The sequence below is a fragment of the Bacillus rossius genome, chromosome 10, assembly GCF_032445375.1.
Source record: "Bacillus rossius redtenbacheri isolate Brsri chromosome 10, Brsri_v3, whole genome shotgun sequence".
NCBI classification, from domain to species: domain Eukaryota; kingdom Metazoa; phylum Arthropoda; class Insecta; order Phasmatodea; family Bacillidae; genus Bacillus; species Bacillus rossius.
The window spans coordinates 53,573,461-53,592,996 of record NC_086337.1 but is presented as its reverse complement, the minus strand read 5'-3'; the positions used below and the strand labels follow the sequence as shown (position 1 = coordinate 53,592,996).

The window sequence follows — 19,536 nt, the reverse complement described above, 5'->3', positions numbered from 1 at the left end:
CTCAGGCACCACGCTCACGCTCACCTCCAGGCCCACGCTCACACTCGGGCATCAAACTCACACTCGCTCTCGGGCACCACGCTCACGCTCACCTCCAGGCCCACGCTCACACTCGGGCACCACACTCACACTCGCTCTCAGGCAACACGCTCACGCCCAGGAACCACGCTCACTCTCAGGCACCACACTCACACTCGCTCTCGGGCACCACGCTCACGCTCACCTCCAGGCCCACGCTCACACTCGGGCACCACACTCACACTCGCTCTCAGGCAACACGCTCACGCCCAGGAACCACGCTCACTCTCAGGCACCACACTCACACTCGCTCTCGGGCACCACGCTCACGCTCACCTCCAGGCCCACGCTCACACTCGGGCACCACACTCACACTCGCTCTCAGGCAACACGCTCACGCCCAGGAACCACGCTCACTCTCAGGCACCACACTCACACTCGCTCTCGGGCACCACGCTCACGCTCACCTCCAGGCCCACGCTCACACTCGGGCACCACACTCACACTCGCTCTCAGGCAACACGCTCACGCCCAGGAACCACGCTCACTCTCAGGCACCACACTCACACTCGCTCTCGGGCACCACGCTCACGCTCACCTCCAGGCCCACGCTCACACTCGGGCACCACACTCACACTCGCTCTCAGGCAACACGCTCACGCCCAGGAACCACGCTCACTCTCAGGCACCACACTCACACTCGCTCTCGGGCACCACGCTCACGCTCACCTCCAGGCCCACGCTCACACTCGGGCACCACACTCACACTCGCTCTCAGGCAACACGCTCACGCCCAGGAACCACGCTCACTCTCAGGCACCACACTCACACTCGCTCTCGGGCACCACGCTCACGCTGACGCTCAGGCACCACGCTCGCCGACACTTTCCCGCCGCGCGCAATTATTCACGAGCCTCTCGCTGGAGCCGGACCAGAAATAGCTGCTCCTCACACATTCGTTCATTTGTTTACCCAGCGCCAGGCAGCAGACACAGTCCAAAACTAGCTCCGAACAAAAAACAAAACAAAAATAAGCAGTCAAACAACACCAGCACAAGAGGAAAACAAAATATAAATAAACAAACGTGAAGGGATGACAGGGATATCCCAGACACATCAGCCACTAATACATTTTTAAATACATACAGTTAAACTATTGATAAATTAAAAAAAAAAAAAGAGTCCCACTAATCCAAATTAGATGTGACCAGACCCCTATCTGGATCAACGAAAGTCGGGATTAAAATATTTTTTGCCTTGAAATGCACACTGTATAATGTCTAGATTGTAAAAACTATATAAAAGAAATTTTTTGTTTTCATTCATAATACAACATGACCTACAGCTTAATTTCAGTTTTAATGTTACTTCACAGGTAGACCTAAGTTTTTAACCACGTGATTGCTCCCGCCCAGATGCCGTAGAGCGAGAGGGATCGTTACCACAACGCCGAAATACCATAACGCCGAATGTCAAAATTGACCACAACGCCGACAGCTAGAAAACTGCTGTGTACCACAACGCCGAAATAACAAACTGAATGAATTTGTGCGTGTTTCTTAAATGTACCTTAACGCCGAAATACCACAATCAAACCTAACCTTACCTTACCTAACCTAACTTAATCTAGCCTATCCTAGCCTAGCCTAGCCTAACCTAACCTAGTCTAACCTAACCTAAAACCTTTGTGGCAGTCTTGCAATGACATTTAACGGCGTTAGTGTATTTCGGCGTTGTGGTAATTCGGCGTTGTGGTACACAGAATTTTTCTAGCTGTAGGCGTTGTTGTCCATTTTGGCATTTCGGCGTTGTGGTGCGTCCCCGAGCGAGAGCTAGGACGCAGACGCAGACGTGCCTGGGTCCGCTGCGACCTGCGAAGCTGGTGACGCGGCGGCAGCTCGCGGTCCAGAGGCGCTCCGGCGCAGCGGGCGTCGACGGGCGGTCCATCAGCCGGGACGTCATCGGCGACCTCCTGGGGCCACGTCTCCCGCGCGCCCTCCTCTTCGAACAAGCCAGGGAGGACGGGTCAGGCTCCAGTGCGTTCACAGGGACCGGAAAATACAACGACTAAGGGACCTGCAAAATTCGCGGTTTCGATGGCCTTCAGGATGGACTGCACATACCCCCTTGTACACTCGGGGCAAATAACGCAAGTTCATTGGCTGCCGACTTGCAAGTCGTTTCAGCTGGTTTGTCTGTGATTCGATCCTTCTTTGGTTGAGGGTTTATAACTGGTTGAGATTCGGTCCAGATGAACAGTAATCCAATAGAAAAATTATCTAAGAGGTATATGTGTTTGAATTATAGTCTATCGCCGAAAGAAATCCGCGAATTTGGCAGGTCTCTAGCAATGACTAGAGACCGGAAAAATTCGCGGGTTCAATGACCTCCAGGATATACTCCAATATCCTCTACACACTCGGGCAAATGCCAACTGTTCATTGGCTGTTGACTTGCGAGTCGTCTCGACTGAGTGTCTGTGATTCGACACTTCTATGAGTGAGGGTCTCTAATTGGCCCTCAGTCCTCCAGATTAACAGTGAACCAATGGCAGAAGCAGCACTAAGGTATAATTATTTGAATTTTAGCATAACACGAAATGAACCCGCGAATTTTTCAGGTCTCTAGCAATGACGGATTTGATATAATTGCACCAACTGCCGACAGATGCTGCTTCAATTCCTTCTGGAGCGAGAAATGATGCGCCAGTTGACGTATTTTTAACTTGAAATAAGTGTAATTAATATGTGCTCAACGCCGTCTTACTTTCCGTAGTTTTAAGAAACACGTGCTGACTGGAAGCATGTTGGGTGAAGAATACTGTCGCTTAGCGCCACTGGTATACCAACCCAGACGCGCACAAATATTTATTATTATATTAATTATACCTTTGTGCTGCGTCTGCTCTGGTTCACTGTTAATCTGGAGGGCTCTTGGCCAGTTAGAGACCCTCAGTCAAAGAGTAATCGGATCACGAGTCACCCAGTTGAGACGCCTCACGAGTCAGCGGCCAATGAACAGGCGGCGTCTGCCCGAGTATTGCAGAGGATAGTGGAGTCCATCTTGGAGGTCAATGAACCCGCGGATTTTTCTAGTCCGTAGTCATGTGCCGTTCACGGAGTTGGCTATGATTAAAAAAAAAAAAAAACTGAATGTGTTCTGAAGCAAGAGGTGATTGTGCGCGATGACGTCTAACCTTCCAAATCGCGCAGCGAAGGCGGGACGAAGTTGTCGGCCGACAGTCGAGGCATCATCCTCGCTGACTTCAGCTGTCGAAGTTCTCGCTCCAGCGAAGCCACCTGGAACCAAAATGTAACACACGGCATGTAGTTGGGTCATGTCAAGGATATGACATGTGTAAGGTAGTTTCAGTCACTTTCAACCTCACCGCCCCCGTATCGCAAATGTAATTTTTGACGTGACAACGTCTGATAAATCGACGAACGCCAGTTGCACGCACGAAAAGGTGTCCCGTAACGCACATTGTTCCGTTACGCTGTGTCTCGTTACGCTCATTGTACCCTTGCGCCGCATCTATCTCTCTTCCACTCGATTGGCCTATGCGTCCGAGGAGAAGAAAGACAGCGGCAGCACACAACTTACATCTACACGTGAACTGTTTCGTCGACTGTTTATAAAGTGAAGTGAAAAGTTAATGTGGTTTTCATTGCTTATTACAACAACAATTTCGGCAATAAAGGTTAATTTATTATTCTTGCATTTTAAAAATCTGATTACTAGTTTAATTTCAAGTATTTATTCTTTTATTATTAGAATAAAAATAATTTAATTTTATTCATAAAAGTATGCCATCATTTCATCAATGTTTTGTTATGACGTTGTCACGTTAAACTATCGTCCGTAAACCGACTTTACAGAAAACAATTTTTTTTTCTTCTGTAAATGGATCAGAAATATTAATGTAAAATTACAGATATTTGTGAATTTTTTTCTTAATGTTTGAAGTAGCTATTGTTTCTACCGTTATAAAAAGGAAACTACATCAATTTCCCTCGTATGTTTCGGCTGGAATCGCTGTACGCCTGTGTGGACACGAATATAGTACGCCCCAAATATTTATGTTATCAGGAATTATCTACGTATAGTTAAACCTCCGTACTTTGGCTTCCGAACGAATCTCGCACACGCACCGTAGTCTGTTTACGTAGCTTTTCCGAGTTATCGTCGACTAGTTTTCAGTGTTCCCTATACTTTGAAAGCCTTTACAAAGCCCGAACTAAGCGGATCCTGGACATGGCTTTCAACTGCCAGGACAAGATATCAAGGGGCAACGGGGAGGAGCTGAATTTAAATATTCAGCACGGATCATGTATTTTAGCTGCATTTAAATGTGAACACACAAGAAACCTGAGATTCAAAAATAATTTATATCAGGATACATTTAATTAATGCACTTCTCAATAACAAATACTTATAGACGTGCAAACAACTCTTTATAAGCTTCAATAAGAATAACAAAACTTGCACGCGTGTGTGGGACAACAGAATAGGGGCGCAGAAATCCCTAATAACAAGTACAAATTACACTTTCCTACACATTACGGATTAACAAAGATGCTTCACTTAATTATTACCGTACGTTTGCGTACAAGCATAAAGGAGTACGTACATTTAAGTACAGCAACACTGAAATAGTAAATCATTTAAACAACTAACTGTGAAAGGGTAACAATTCCCGCTAAGCTAATGTAGCAATCCCCATAAATATACATTGAATTTGTTTAAAAAAAAAAAAAAAAAAAAACACACACAGGTGGTGGCGGTACAAATCACCTGGTTATCGATATTGGGAAAACGAAGAAGGGAGGAGGGACAGATTCCCATTTCGCCCAGTGATTTCGAGCGCGTGTCGAATTAACTCCTGTTCCTCCCCTCTTGCTCTTCCTGTGAGACGACACCAGGGACCCGGTGCGCGCTCGCGTAGCTGACATCGGAGCGCGTTATCCGCGGTCCGTTTTCAACTCGTGCGTCGCGCGGCACGAGCGACGAGCAGGCCGGAGCGCGCGAATGTAATTGGATCACCGGGAGCCCGTGTTTCCTCTCGGATTCAGCTAGAATTTCTGTGCTCAACTGTTTTTGACGTAAAGGGCGCTGGCCGACTTTAATTATTTATTTATTTTATTGTCTTATCTTAAGTGGCGAAGTTAAGGCGTGCAGAAACAAAAAAAAAGCAAAATCAAGGTTTAACCATAGTCTGGCTTTTAATTTATTTATATAACAACTTATTATGTTTGTCCAATACGTTTTATAATAAATTATATTTAAAAGACAATCCTGTGTTTATACCTGAATGTCTCATCCGGAGTATATATATAAACACACACGCACACACACATATATATAAATATATATTACAGAGCCTTAAATTCCTGACAAAAATAAAAAAAAACTCTTTAGACTTAGCTTTTAGTTCCATTTGTACATTTGTGACTCCAATTAAAAATTTAAAAAAAAAATGTTTTAAAAAATTTATAGGACAACAGCAAGTTTCCACCCACATTTCTTTATCAAAAATATTTCTCTCCTTAGATGTGTCATGTGATCATTATAACAAAACAGCTAACCCTTGAGTACTAAAAACTTTTTCTACTTAGGCCTATGTTATTTCATTTGTAAAGTTCATTTAGCGTGTCTGTTATGGCGTTTTAAACGTTATTTAAAAATAATTATATATATTTTTTAAGATCAAGCAATATATTTAAAATTAAAATGAAAAGTAAAAAGTTTTTTCCTGTGAAAGTTTTTTTGTGGAAATTACACACATGTTTATCAATGAATAAGTGTGCCCTTAGCAACTTAATTTGTAGTGATTAAAAAAAAAATAATTTTGCGTTAAAAGTTCTGGGGATTCTAGCATATTAGTAAATGGTTCATCTTGAAATACACTATCTTTGGAGAAGTGATGATGAGGCATGCAAGGAGGTCGAAACGCTACAAATTGGGCGAGCCAGCCACAAAAACTATATATAGACACACACAAAAACCGCTTAATTTTAAGCCTTCGTCCCTCCTTAATACATTCTAATTGGCTTAGAGTTCGTTTAAAACAGAGAGGGGGAAAAACATGAAAACAAGTTACTCGCGGCTGGTAAGGTTTCATCACAATTAGTGAAACTAAACCAATTAGCAGCGCTAACCTGGAGCGGGCAGAGGTTTTAATGAACTCTCCTGCAGATAATCCCAGACACTTAGCAGACGAATTTTAAACCATTATGTCCGAGTTTGAAGATCACTTTCGAAATGTTCCACGGGAGCACAAACTTTTTTGTTTTCCCTAGGTAATGAGATATTCAATCTTCGTTAATCATCCCTGTTCTTTGTTCGCTTGATTCATTCATAAACGAATACGTAGCCATGTTTTTTATTTATTTATTTAGACTCTGCAATTCAGGCATAATTTTCTAGATTTTTCATTGGACGGATTTAGTTGTTTGTAATTGCGAAAATTGCGTGTGTGACCATTAAGCTTGAGCGTGTAACAGTAGCTCAAAATTCCTAAATCATTTTACCAACATTGGGGCATACGTAGATGCAATGGCGCTTTTGCGAGGGTAGGAGAAGGCTTTGAAGATTTCCCGCCTTTCCAGATACAACAATTTAACTGTTTCATGTTATGTTTTTTAATCACTTTATTATTAATTAACTGATGCACCCGTGTCTTTCTTGGGCAGTCAACAGACAGATCAATCTCTCACCATTCATTATAGATGCCCCTTCTCGCGGGTACGCCACTGTCGCCCCTAACAAAAAAATTCAAATTTTGAAAATGAAAGTTTGGAAATAAAATTTGAACCAAGATAACCGGAAGAAGAGTAACGGAAAATTGCCATATTAGCGTATAAAATTTTTAAGGAACTTAAAATTCACCTTTATTTATCCAATGCTGTGGCAAAGATGATTACAGAAAGGACTATATTGAGGTCCAAAAGTGAATAGAGCACTGTCAATGAAAAAAAAAGCAAAAACCTTTGCCAAGAGGTGAAGAAAGCATCACGAATGCAATATCAGTTGCCAGGTAAATGTGCACAAAAGAAACTAAAAAAAAAAAAATAATAATAATAAACTGAAATTAACTCGAATTTGAAAATTTTCTTTGAGGTGCAAATTGCACACCCCCTCCCCCCCAACAATAGTCTACCTACCGGATTTGACGGCTCTACATGTATGTCTAACCGCCTCTGCGCTACGCGATTTACAGACAAATTCTTTCTTTTTTATTCTTTTATTAATATAGATGGATGTGAGACACTAATGAAAATATCTGTAGTTTTGTATATATGTACTGTTAAAATTTTTCACCATTCCAATTGTTATAAATTATCCAAGACTCTTCGAAATTTTTTTTGGTTAGTCTTTCCTTGAGCACAAACTCATAATCCGGAGAATCAACAAAATAGCAATAACTTGTTCAAATCCACAAGAAACACAACTATCATTCCTTGCAAGTTCGTGTTTACATATGTAGTTTATGACAGAACATACAACTCGGAAGTCGATATTCGGTGTGTAGTAGTTTACAAAGATCCCGTCAGAAGGAACTATGTACGAAGGACCCTTCTTCTATTTGAGGGGCATACCTCGTTGAAAAGACAGCAAATTTAAAGATATTTCCAACAGTGTAGCAATAATATTTGTGTCATGGAGTTGACTGGAGTGAATACCAAACTGAATTTCAACTGGAATCAACGAGCGTAAATTACATAAATTAATTGGTGTTTGGATCCCAGGTCAAAACCTCTCTCGTTCTTCAAATTACAGGCGGCGGGATGCTGTCGTAACTTGGAAATACACAAAATATAGAATTTTCTAAGTTATGCCTGTTCTGAGTTGTGTGGTTCGGCGTTGTGTTGTTTTTAAGTCACTACAGTTCTAAGTTGTGTGTTTCTAGGTTATGATATTATTAAGATACGGCGTGTTTTAAATTGTGTGTTTCAGCATTACGTGTTTCTAAGCTACGATCTGCCTGATGACAGTTATAATTTATGTGGAATTTTTGTTTCTAAGTTACGTGTAGATCCTGATGCGCAGATGAAAAGAAGAAAAAAGGGGGTTGTCTGTAAAGTCGGTTTACGGACGATAATTTTACGTGATAACGTCATAAGAAAACATTGATGAAAAATTGCATACTTTTTAATTTTCAAATATTATTTACAGTTTTTGCAAATTTAATTTTAATAATTTGTTCAAAAATAATCACGAACAATTAGTCATAGAAATAAACAGAAATCAAATCAATGTCAATAAATTGTTAATTTGAAATGACGATTTAAAACAAATAAATAAAAAAAATTAAATTGCTACTTTTAAAAAGCCCGCCTTAACCTGTTCGATATTATAGAAGATTTTCATCGCACGCTGGTTGGCCGGTGTTCTCGCAACGCTCGGCTCAGGCGGAACGTGACAATGAGTCATGCTTTTTTTTTTTCGTGCGTGCAGCCGGCGTTCGTCGATTTATAAGACGTTATCACGTCAAAAAAAAGGGGGGGGACGGTATGTGTCGCGGCCGCGTGTGTCACGTCGGTGATCCCGCTACACGAAGAAGGGGGTGTGGAGGACGAGAGAGAGAGAGAGAGAGAGAGTGAGTGAAGACGGAACGCCGCGCCGGGCGGCACGGACTCCAGCGGCGACGGTGCGCAGATGTGGTCTGACCCCCGGCCCTTCAAGAAGTCCCGGGCTCCCGCGACCACGTCAGTTACTACGAGCCCCGGGTCCTTGCGGGCCTGCTGCTAACGACGACCACGGCACGGCCCCTCGCCCCCTCTCCCCTTCCTTCCTACACCCTCCCCCCTCGCGACGTCAGTCGAGGTGTGGCTGGTCCGCGGACTAATGACGACACAGCACCGACTCCCGACTTCTGCCGGCGGCCACATCATTCGCTGCCTCCGGAACAGGACAAACCGCGCGTCCTTTTTCCATTTTTTGATTTTCCTCGTTCGTGTAGTAGTTTTCTGCGGCGAAAGAGAAGGAAAGACTATTTTTTTTTTTGACGTGACAACGTCTAATAAATCGATGAACGCCGGCTGCACGCACGAAAAAGGATGACTCATTGTCCTGTTACGCACACTGTCCCGTTACGCACATTGTCCCGTTACGCTCATTGTACGCTTGCGCCGCATCTATCTCTCTTCCACTCGACTGTTTATAAAGTGAAGTGAAAAGTTAATGTGATTTTCATTGCTTATTACAACAACAATTTCGGCAATAAAGGTTAATTATTCTTGCATTTTAAAAATCTGATTACTAGTATAATTTCAAGTATTTATTCTTTTATTATTAAAATAAAAATGATTCAGTTTTATTCATAAAATTATGCAATCATTTCATCAATGTTATTGTTATGACGTTGTCACGTTAAACTATCGTCCGTAAACCGACTTTACAGACATCTAATTTTTTTTTTAAGTTGTACTTCTTCAGGCGCGTTATGAAAAAAAAAAAGAAGATGCCAATTGATTTTTAAGATGCGTGCGCAGCATGCAACAAAAGTTGAAAGGATGAAAAAAAGGCTACATACAAATAAAAATTATGTATGTGCTTTTAAATCGTATAGTGATTGATATTGAATACTGATCCATATCATTAAAACATATATATTATGAATATTAGTGATAGAAGTTGTGTTCATAAACGTTTTCAAGTGTATTTATATAAGTGAGGATATGTTCCCGTACGTATAATTAATTTGCATCATAGATTATAAGTTATTACATTATTATTTAGAAAATAATTAAAATTCATAATTAGAATAAACATTTAATAAATTGATTGCTTTTGTTATTGATTAAAATTTATTTCGAATTTTTTCTAAATCAAATACTAATTATTTTTATTCATGGTTTTATATGAAATACTGACTATTTATTTAACTAAAGCGTGAAAGATGTTCACAAAGAATGGAATTTGTTTTTTAAAAGCAACCCTATCATAATTGCTACTACAGTTCACTTGTGCATAGCTACCTACTGTAACTGCTGCCTGATGATGGCGACTGCAATGTCGACCGAAACGTCGGTGAATTATTCGCCAAGGACGCGGCTACAACCCAGAAGCCAAGCTGCTTTATATGTGTTATTAATTTCTTCATCAAGTTCACTTTACAATCATCGTATGATTTCGTAGCAATGTAAGTGTGTGACGGTTTCGTTGCTGTAAGTTTGAGTAAAAGAATAGTGTCGAATTATTAGAAATTTATAAACGTGAGACTATAAAATATTATAAATTATGATTTGAGTTCTTATAATGCTTCTTGTGCAATCATAACTCCAAAGAAACACATCTCCTGAGATAGATCTGGCAACAGCGCGCGCGCCATGAACCGCGTACTGCAATCTAAGAGTCAGACGGTCTATAGAAGACTGCACGCCAGTTCGGCGCCTGGCGCGTAGAGGCGAAAGAGGCGTGCGACAGCTTGCGAGCTTGCCGCGCGTGCAAGGGTCTGCGGAGCGAAGCACGGGGGCCAAAATGGTCGCGCTTTCGCCGGGGTGCTGTCACAACTTAGAAACACACAACTTAGAAACACATTACTTAGAAACACACAAAATAGAATCTACTAAGTTATGCCTGTTCTAAGTTGTGTGTTTCTAAGTTGTGATGGTTCTAAGTTATGACTTTCTAAGTTATGATCGTTCTAACTTATGACAGCTCTAAGTTAAGCAGATTTTTTCGAGGTTTCTAAGTTATGACTGTTCTAAGTTGTGTGTTTCTAAGTTATGTGTGATTCCCATGTTTGCCGACAGGGCCTAAGTTCTAAGTGCCACCATGCGACAATCCGTCACTACCTCGCCGCCGTCAGCTCAAGTATTGGGTTTTCGGCTGGAGAGCGCGCTTCTCGGTGTGACATGTTTGTTCGCGTCTTCGAACCTCTTGTTTGAATAACAAAACAGTCCACTAACAAGCATTTAGTGACGTCAGTGGTGTAACTATTGAATATTCAAGAAAACTGCTATCTTTGAGCGTGCGTAAAGGGCCAAATTCGACAAAGCCAGCAAAATAAACGTAAAAGAAAACTAATTGAACGAAGTGTAATAAAACAGAAATATGATATTTGCAACATCATATGGGATTATTTATTTCGCTAATCCGTAAGTCAGCAAACCTTTTACATACTACAAGTGTAGGATTTACAGAAATATTTTTAGCGCCAGTAACGTTGTTACGTATTCGCTAAACACAAATTATTTCGGATATCTCAATTTCCCCCGTCATTCAGAAATATAAATTTTGACATCCAGAAGCTTTAATAAGTCAATTTTTTGTTGTTGTTGTGTTCCGCTATGCCTGTAAATCGCTTCCCTTTTGAAAAAAAAAAAAAAAACTGACAGCACCTCCAATAATTCGGTTACTACAACAAAGAAGGTTATTATTTTTTTTTGTATTTTTTATTATCCACTTCGGTTTTAGCCAGCGCAATTTTGTTTGCTGTCAGGAAAAAAAAAAGAATCCCAGGAGTAATCAGAATGTTGGATTAAACTTTTCACTTTCAATGAGCTGTTTGAAACGAAGTTGTCTGTATCGTGTTTGGTTACTTGCCCAAGTCTGCGGTATCTGTAAACGCGGATGGCAGTGACGTCATATGTTTGTTGATAGGGGAAATACAAGCAATTACCAGAGCAGTAAGGCTCGGTCTCGGGAAGCCTAAGATGTACATCAAGTTCTGTCCCTACCCGAACACGCCCGAATATTCACCTTCGGCCAACCTCGGGTTATTTCTCTGTTTATTTTAATGTAGCTATACTAACCTAACTAACCGTCCATAGTGTTTTAAAGTGTTTTAATGTAGCTAACCTAAAACCAACCATTTTTAATATTTGAATTCATTTTTCCTGCGCAAAAATAAAACAAATCCCGAGGTTGGCCGAAGGTGAATATTCGGGCGTGTTCGGGCAGGGACAGAACTTGATGTACATCTTAGGCTTCTCCTCGGTCTCATACGCCATGTTTGCTGTTATTATTACTTTCTATTTTACCGTTATTTATGTTAACGCGAGCATTTGTTGTTACGTCACCAATATATTCAACGTATATTCAATAACTGTTATAGAAAAGTGTGTAAAATGGCGTGAATTTTTTACACCTATTGTATTACACTTAGTGAAAAATTTGTTGAAATTACGACAGGGAATTTAAATGCAAGTGGAGCATGGTGTTGAAAACGAAGATGAAAACGGGACCTCGCTTTGTTCCCATAATAGTGTGAGTATGTGTGTACATATGTGTGTGCATATATATGCGCGCGTGTGTGTATTAATATATTTAGGGATAGGAAAAATTCGCGGGTTCATTTCACGACAGGCTAAAATAGTGCTGCCTCTGCTATTGGCTCACAACTCACCTGGATGACTCTGGGCCAATGAGAAACGCCCGACCAAAGCTTTATCGAGTCACAGGCTGCTACGCTGGAACGTCTCACAAGACAGCAGCCAATGAGTGGGTGTGACCGAGTGTACGTATAACTATGGAGTTCATCCTACAGGTCATTGAACCCGCGATTTTTTCCTATCCCTATATATAGTGCGCTGAAGAGAATCACCAAGTTATCGCTGTACATATTTCAAAATGAAATTGAATGGCATCTCCCTGTTCTTTTAACGTCTATAGAGCTTAGGACGCGGCCAATTGTCTGATTGAGTGAGGCGGGGGATGAAGGTGGTTGTCTATACTGGGACGGGTAGCCTCAGCCTCTGGACATAGCCGGATCTCTAACACCTCTCCCGTTTCTCTTATACGGCGTATTCCGTATCCACGCCCGTGGGGCCCCAGGCCGGCAGGGCTCATGCTAAGAGAGCTGGGTCGACAGGGGTGCTGTCACAACTTAGAAACACATAAATTAGAAACACACAAGATAGAATATTCGAAGTTATGCCTGTTCTAAGTTGTGTGTTTCTAAGTTATGATAGTTCTAAGTTATGACTTTCTACTTTACGACGTTTCTAAGTTGTGTGATTCTGCGTTGCATGTTTCTAAGTTAATGTGTTTCTAAGTTATGACAGTTCTAAGTTGTGATAGTTCTAAGTTATGACTTTTCTAATTTTTGTGATTATGCGTTGTGTGTTTCTAAGTTACGTGTTTCTAAGTTATGACAGTTCTAAGTTGTCAGTTTCTAAGTTAAGATAGTTCTAAGTTATGACTTTCAAAGTCATGAATTTATAAGTTATGACGTTTCTAATTTGTGTGATTCTGCGTTGTGTGTTTCTAATTTACGTATTTCTAAGTTATGATCGTTCTAACTTATGACAGTTCCAAGTTACGTGGATTTTTTCGATGTTTCTAAGTTATGACTGTTCTAAGTTGTATGTTTCTAAGTTATATGTGGTTCCCGGGTCAAAAAACCAAAAGGGAGAGAAATCACTTATACATAGGGACTGGAAAAATTCGTGTTTTCTATGAGTTCTAGGATAGACTCCACGATCCTCCTTTGTGTGCGCGGGAAAATTACACCAGCTCATTGGCTACTGACTCGTGACACCTGCTAAACTGGGATGCTTGTGATTTGATACCTCTTACGCTGAGGATCATTCATTGGCTCACAGTCCTTCAGGCAAACTGTGTTCCAATCACTGTAGCGTGCAATAAGTTACTACACGCACTTGGATTCTAGCCCTATCGCGAAATGAAACAGCGAATTTTTACGGTCTCTACGGTTATACAGTTTACTTCTGTTCTTTTAGAGTATTTTCCTTGGCACTTCCAGTGTTATTCCTAGCCACTTTTAAAAGTGACCTGAAGGTTTCCCACCCCCCGCACCACAAGGTGTCCCCGGACACTCACCGGCCTGTGGCTGTGGCTGTGGCTGTGGCTGTGGCTGTGGCGCCGCTCCACAGGCGCCGGCAAGATGTCCACAGCCAGACTCCCGCCTGCAACACATGGTCAACCCGCGTTACAAGTTACACTCACTTGGCGTGACCAAACAATAATGGAATAATCTTATCAAATTAGTGTATTGTCATCGGTCCTCCATAAATCTACAAAGTTTTAATGAAATCTGGCCTTTTTAAAGTGGGTCAAAATCGCACCCAAAGGAGTCGGTTACAAACATACAAACAAACAAACATACAGGTGAAGCTAATATAAAGCGTGTAAAAAAGGGGGGGGGGGGGGTGTCTGTATAGTCGGTTTATGGACGATAATTTTACGTGATAACGTCATAAGAAAACATTGATGAAAAATTGCTTACTTTTTTTAATTTTCAAATGTTATTTACAGTTTTTTTTTTTGCAAAATTTAATTTAAATAATTTGTTTAGATATAATCGCGAAACAATTAGTTTAAAATACGGTCTTAACCTGTTTGATATTATGGAAGATTTTTCTCGCACGGTGGTTGGCCGGTTTATTTGCACGCTCGGCTCAGGCGGAACGTGACAATTTTTTCGAGCGTGCATCCGGCGTTCATCGATTTATAAGACGTTATCACGTCAAAAAAAATTACTAACTTTAATTTCGCATTCAGATATTTAAAAGAAAAGGAAAAAAAAATCCCTTTCGGCACAGTCGACTGGATTAGTTAGATAGTTATGGATTAGATAAAATTCGAAGTACCTATTTATCCTGGAAATATTTTTGGAAAATTCTATAAGCTCATGGAACATTTTAAGAACTTAATGTAGCCTACATTACATCATATATGTTCGCCAATATTTAAAAAAAAATGATCGATTTAACATTTCCTCATACTCCATGCAGGAATTTATTGAATGTTTTAAACATAATGCATCCAGCATTGAATGTTTAACAAATTTCATATTATGCCTACTAAGGTATTATGCAATTATTTTTGACCTCCGAACACTATTTTACATCTTTTAAACTAATACGAGGTTATATATATATTTTTTTGGACAAAGGTTTAATATAATATTAAGGTGGTTATTAAAAAATTCTGACTGATTCGTTTCTAATAAAGTTTTATTTTTTTTTTAAATTTAACCCCTGTTTTTTACAGTAATAGATCGTTTCATCGAACATTGTTTCAGCCAAAATTATTTAGATAATAACTATTAAATTAACACACAATTTGAACGAGCTCGATGTTTTGTCTAGGAAGGGAGTTATGAATTTTTTTTGTCCTCCAATCCTTGTTTTTATTTCAACCCCATGTAGTTATGGTTGGTCGTATCAAAATGTATTCGGAGAGCTTCGGAACTGTTCGGGTGCGGCGCTCAACCCTGTGAACTCTGGGGTTCGCGACTCGAATGAAGAGAAAATAGAAAATCTCTTTACAAAATATCGGCCAATTTCGGAGAGCTTCGGAACTGTTCGGGTGCGGTGTTGGCTCAACCCTGTGAACTGTAGGGGCTTCGCGACTCGAATGAAGAGAAAATAGAAAGTCTCTCGCGCGAGGTGTCAGGCGTGGTTGGCATCCCTGTCGTCGCTTGTGTCTAGCTTCGCCGACATCCCGCAGGGAGACAGCAGGCATCCCATTCCATTTCCTCCATCCTCCAACCCCCCCCCCTTCCCCCCTCCGCCACACAGGGCGCGGATGCGTTTTCCGTTTATAATCTTTAATGTCCCTCGAGACTCTAAGGTTTTTTCCTTCCTTCGTTTTGTAAACCTTTTTTTCGCGCTACTCTCGAATTAGCACTCGAAATAAAAGTGTTTCAAACTGTGAAGAGTTTGTCGAAAAGCTGAATTTTTAAACACTGGTAGTCAATCGACTACGCTTAGTTAACATACCGAGTAGATATTGTGAGTATCCCCGTAAAACGTGCAGTTAAGTCCTATATGACAGCGACTTAAAGGAGTCCATTACAATGCTTCCCATTTACGCAGTTTTTTAACGAAGACCCTCCAAATTTTTACCAACGTAATCTAGAACCGCTATTACATACATTAATATTGAATTTTTTTTCAAATGTTAATACTAAAACTAACATTTAAAAGAATATGTATTGAAATATTTTTTTTGTCCCAGTCAAGGTCATAAAAAACGCGATTCACATAAAAATAACGGGTACGCAGTAATAATCACTACAAAAAAAAGTGCTCGCATATATGTTAAGCTTGAAAGTGACGTATTTTTTTTAAAGAGGCTAGCGTAATTTATTTAATCGCTAGAACATTCCGAGCGAACAATTATTTTGAATGTCCTGTTCCATGCTAAGAACTCACTGTCCAACCCTTTACCTAACACACGCATAACTCACCCCAACGCTCCAAGTGGCCGACGCGAGAACAACAACCGATGTCTCCCCCTCTCTTCTCTCTCTTTCTCACTTATTCTCTCTCCTCTCTCTCTCTCACTCTCCATCTCTCACTCTCTCGGCAGCGCCAAGGGAAATACGATTTTAATGCATTTTAAATTGCTTGAAAAGAAGGCGGCTTAATACAAAAAAACAAGCTTGGACTGGATGGGACTATTACATGTTATTTTTTTCTCTCGCTTTCATTTTTTCCATTTGCCTGTTGTTTTTCCCCCCCTTTTTCCCACGCGCCCCGTTATGCGAATTTAATCACACGACGAGGAGATCGAAAACGAGGAAATGTAAAGGCGTGACGGTGAAAAATTAATTCAAGACGACGCGTAAGAAGATTAGAAACAAATTTATTCCATGCTTTTATTTCTAGTAGCTAAAAAAATAAAATGCCTGTATTTTTTTTAAATTAGAACATCAGTCTCCTCGACATTGAAAATCTCGCGCGGTAACGTTCCCGAGAGTGTAAAATACGTTAGCAATAGACGCTGCACGTTAGCTATCGTAATTTATTTGTCGGTGGCGCGTTCTCCCTGCTCTAAAGGCCGGTCCACACGCAACGGTTTGTACACAGTTTTGACTTCGCAGGCAAAACTGTGCAAACAAAAGGTTGCAGTTCAGCCGTGTTCACACAACACAGTTTGCAGCCAAGTTTTATCCTATCAGTTGCGAGAATACTCTGGCCAATTCTTTCCGGTATACCGACATCAAAAAATTAATGTTTTTTTTTTTTGTGATTTTATCTATATTAGCCGCGATGTCAACCTCTTTGTATTTTTGCACAAGTGCTTCATACGCTTGAATTTTTTTTGTCCCTATCGCTATATTCTTTTGATTTGACCCGCCACAAACACGGAAAGGACTTGTACAGTTTTCCTGTCTGCACGCTACGTCTTGTCTACAACGATGTGACCTGCGCAGGTAAATCGTTGCTGAAAACGTAGCGTGTGGACCAGCCTTAAGAGGTCAACGACCCGTCTGCCTAGGTTCGAAGATTAAGAATTAAATGTCTTTAGTCCGGAACGTTCGGAACCGTACCCAGTGCAGGTAGCGAATTTGCCGGATTATCGAGCGCCGATATAGTTTTTAACGGGAATGCCTTATTTCAAAATGTGAAATGCAACCCAGCAGAAAACAGTAAACACTGTACATTATATTAAGGCAGTGTGTCATTCATTTGAGCCATTGTAACATTTTTTTTCTTTTAAAAAAAGTCAGTGAACTATTATTTTAAGCCCACGTACTATATTACATTAAGCCGGTGTGCCGTTCATTTAAACAGATATGTCATGATGTATCGTTGTTTTAGCCAGTGTACTATTATTCTGAATGTCCTGTTCCATGATAAGATGAAGCTAGCCTAACCTGCCAGTCCAAGCATACATACCTCACCCAAACAAATGAAAACCCACAGTGAGGATAAACTATGAGAGATCTATACAGCCGGAATATACCTGGAAAAAATATCCGAATGTGAGCTGACCGATTATAACATTTTGAAGTGAAAATTCTTTGGGCCCGATAAAAAAAAATTTAAGGGCAAACAAAGTTTTCGTGAAACATTGATGTGAAAAATGGAGTTGCTTGGCGTCTGGGTTGTAGCCGCCTCGAAAGCGAAGACATTTCCGACGTTTCGGTCGACGTTACAATCGCCATCATCAGGGTGCAGTTACCTACTGAGGTTATTACAATTTCTCCTGTGTTTTAATACTCTTTCCTTAGATGGGAGTGTTTCAACGGTTGGCTCCAGCTGTGAGCCAATCAGAGCCTCCATTTATTCTGGTTGGCCTGTCGGATTGGCCAATCGGAGATGAGCCTCTACGATTGTTGGGGATGCTGGCCAATCAGTGGCCTCTTCTCCTCTCTTCTGGTTGGCTGGGCTGTTTGCCCTGAAAACTGCTGTTTAAGTTCTCCAACCAAAGCTTTGAAAATTCAGTCAATCGAAAATCTTAAATATTGGCTTATTTGTTGGGGGCTTTACATTTTCTTCTAGATATTAGAATGGTTGCAGATAATCATTTTTAACAAAATTTCTTATAAAAACAAAACTATTTTTTTTCAACGCGAGGTTGGCACCAAATTTATACAGAAACACACACTTTTACATGTATAAAAACTAGCCATGTGCCCGGTGGGAAAGTATTTGTATTTTTTTTTCTGAACCACCAAGAGCTCTGATGTCTCATTCAAGCATACATATTTTTTTTCAAAACCATGATGATATGTGCGCAGTTAATACTGGAGATATATCTCCAGGGAACGTTTTAAAAATAACTTTGACTGTTGGAGGTACTGGGACCACACAAGGCATAAATGCTCGCGTAAGAATCCGAACCCATGTTACTACGAACACTATTTCATAGTGATACATAGAGACCTGTAAAATTCGCGGATTCATTTCGCGATAGGATAGAGTCCAAATACTTTTGACATTATTTTGCTTCAGTGATTGGGCCACAGTTTATCTGAAGGACTCTGGGCCAATGAAAAATCTCTAACAGAAGAATTAGCGAATCACGATCATCCCAGTCAACGGGTGTTACGAGTCGGTAACCAATCAGCAGATGTAATTTGCACGAGCGCATAGAGGATCATGGAGTCTATCCTTTAGGGATTTGAAATCGCGAATTTTACAGGTCTCTAGGCTGATGCAGTATGTATGCATGTAATTTTACGTGAATTTTTCTGTTCCAGTTATGAAAGGAAAGTGACGGCGCGGGGGTTCGACCGTCTCCAGAGACCCAGGCAGTTGTGACTCTGTGCATCGTAGCGTCAGTTGGGGAGGGGGTTGTTGGAGGGGAAAAGGCGGGGGGGAGGATGAGATCTCAGCATCCGTCTTCGCTGGAGGGACAGTAACTTCCCAGGGGCTGTAACTTAAACTTCCCCCCGCTCCGAGCGCTATTGAATATTTCAACCACTCTCGCGTTCCCTCCTCCATACACCCCCCCCCCTCTACCAAGGGGTCCGGAAGGGTTGCACGAGGTGTGTCAGGAGGACTTGGGGGGGAGGGTGGGAGGAGATGCATCTTTCAGCAGACATTTACTCACACTCGCCCCGCATACTTCCTCCTCCCCCCACCACCCCTCTCCAAACACTCTCTCTTGTACACCGGGGGGTGGGGGTAGCAGCTGCCCTCCCCCCCCTCTCTCTTCGCCACTCCAAGGCGCGCACGAACACGGAGTCGCACCAAGGCGCTCCCGAACCTAGCGGTGGGGGGAAGCCTAAGATGTAGGGGAGACCGGGGTAAGTTGGCGAACGGGGTAAGATGACGAATCGTATGTAACTAATCCAGAAACACAGATAGACGG

General features: G+C 41.4%; 1 protein-coding gene across 1 annotated transcript in view; it reads right to left on the bottom strand.

Moving 5' to 3' along the window:
- Positions 1-920: 920 nt before the first annotated feature.
- LOC134536348 (uncharacterized) overlaps positions 921-19,536 on the bottom strand; it is a 135,609-nt gene continuing 116,993 nt past the window's right edge. Inside the window, exons 2-5 of the mRNA XM_063376101.1 lie at positions 13,807-13,892; positions 3,215-3,317; positions 1,874-2,019; positions 921-938 (exon numbers count right to left, since the gene is read on the bottom strand). Of these exons, the coding sequence (XP_063232171.1) occupies positions 921-938; positions 1,874-2,019; positions 3,215-3,317; positions 13,807-13,892 (353 nt within the window). The remainder of the gene's footprint in view (positions 939-1,873; positions 2,020-3,214; positions 3,318-13,806; positions 13,893-19,536) is intronic.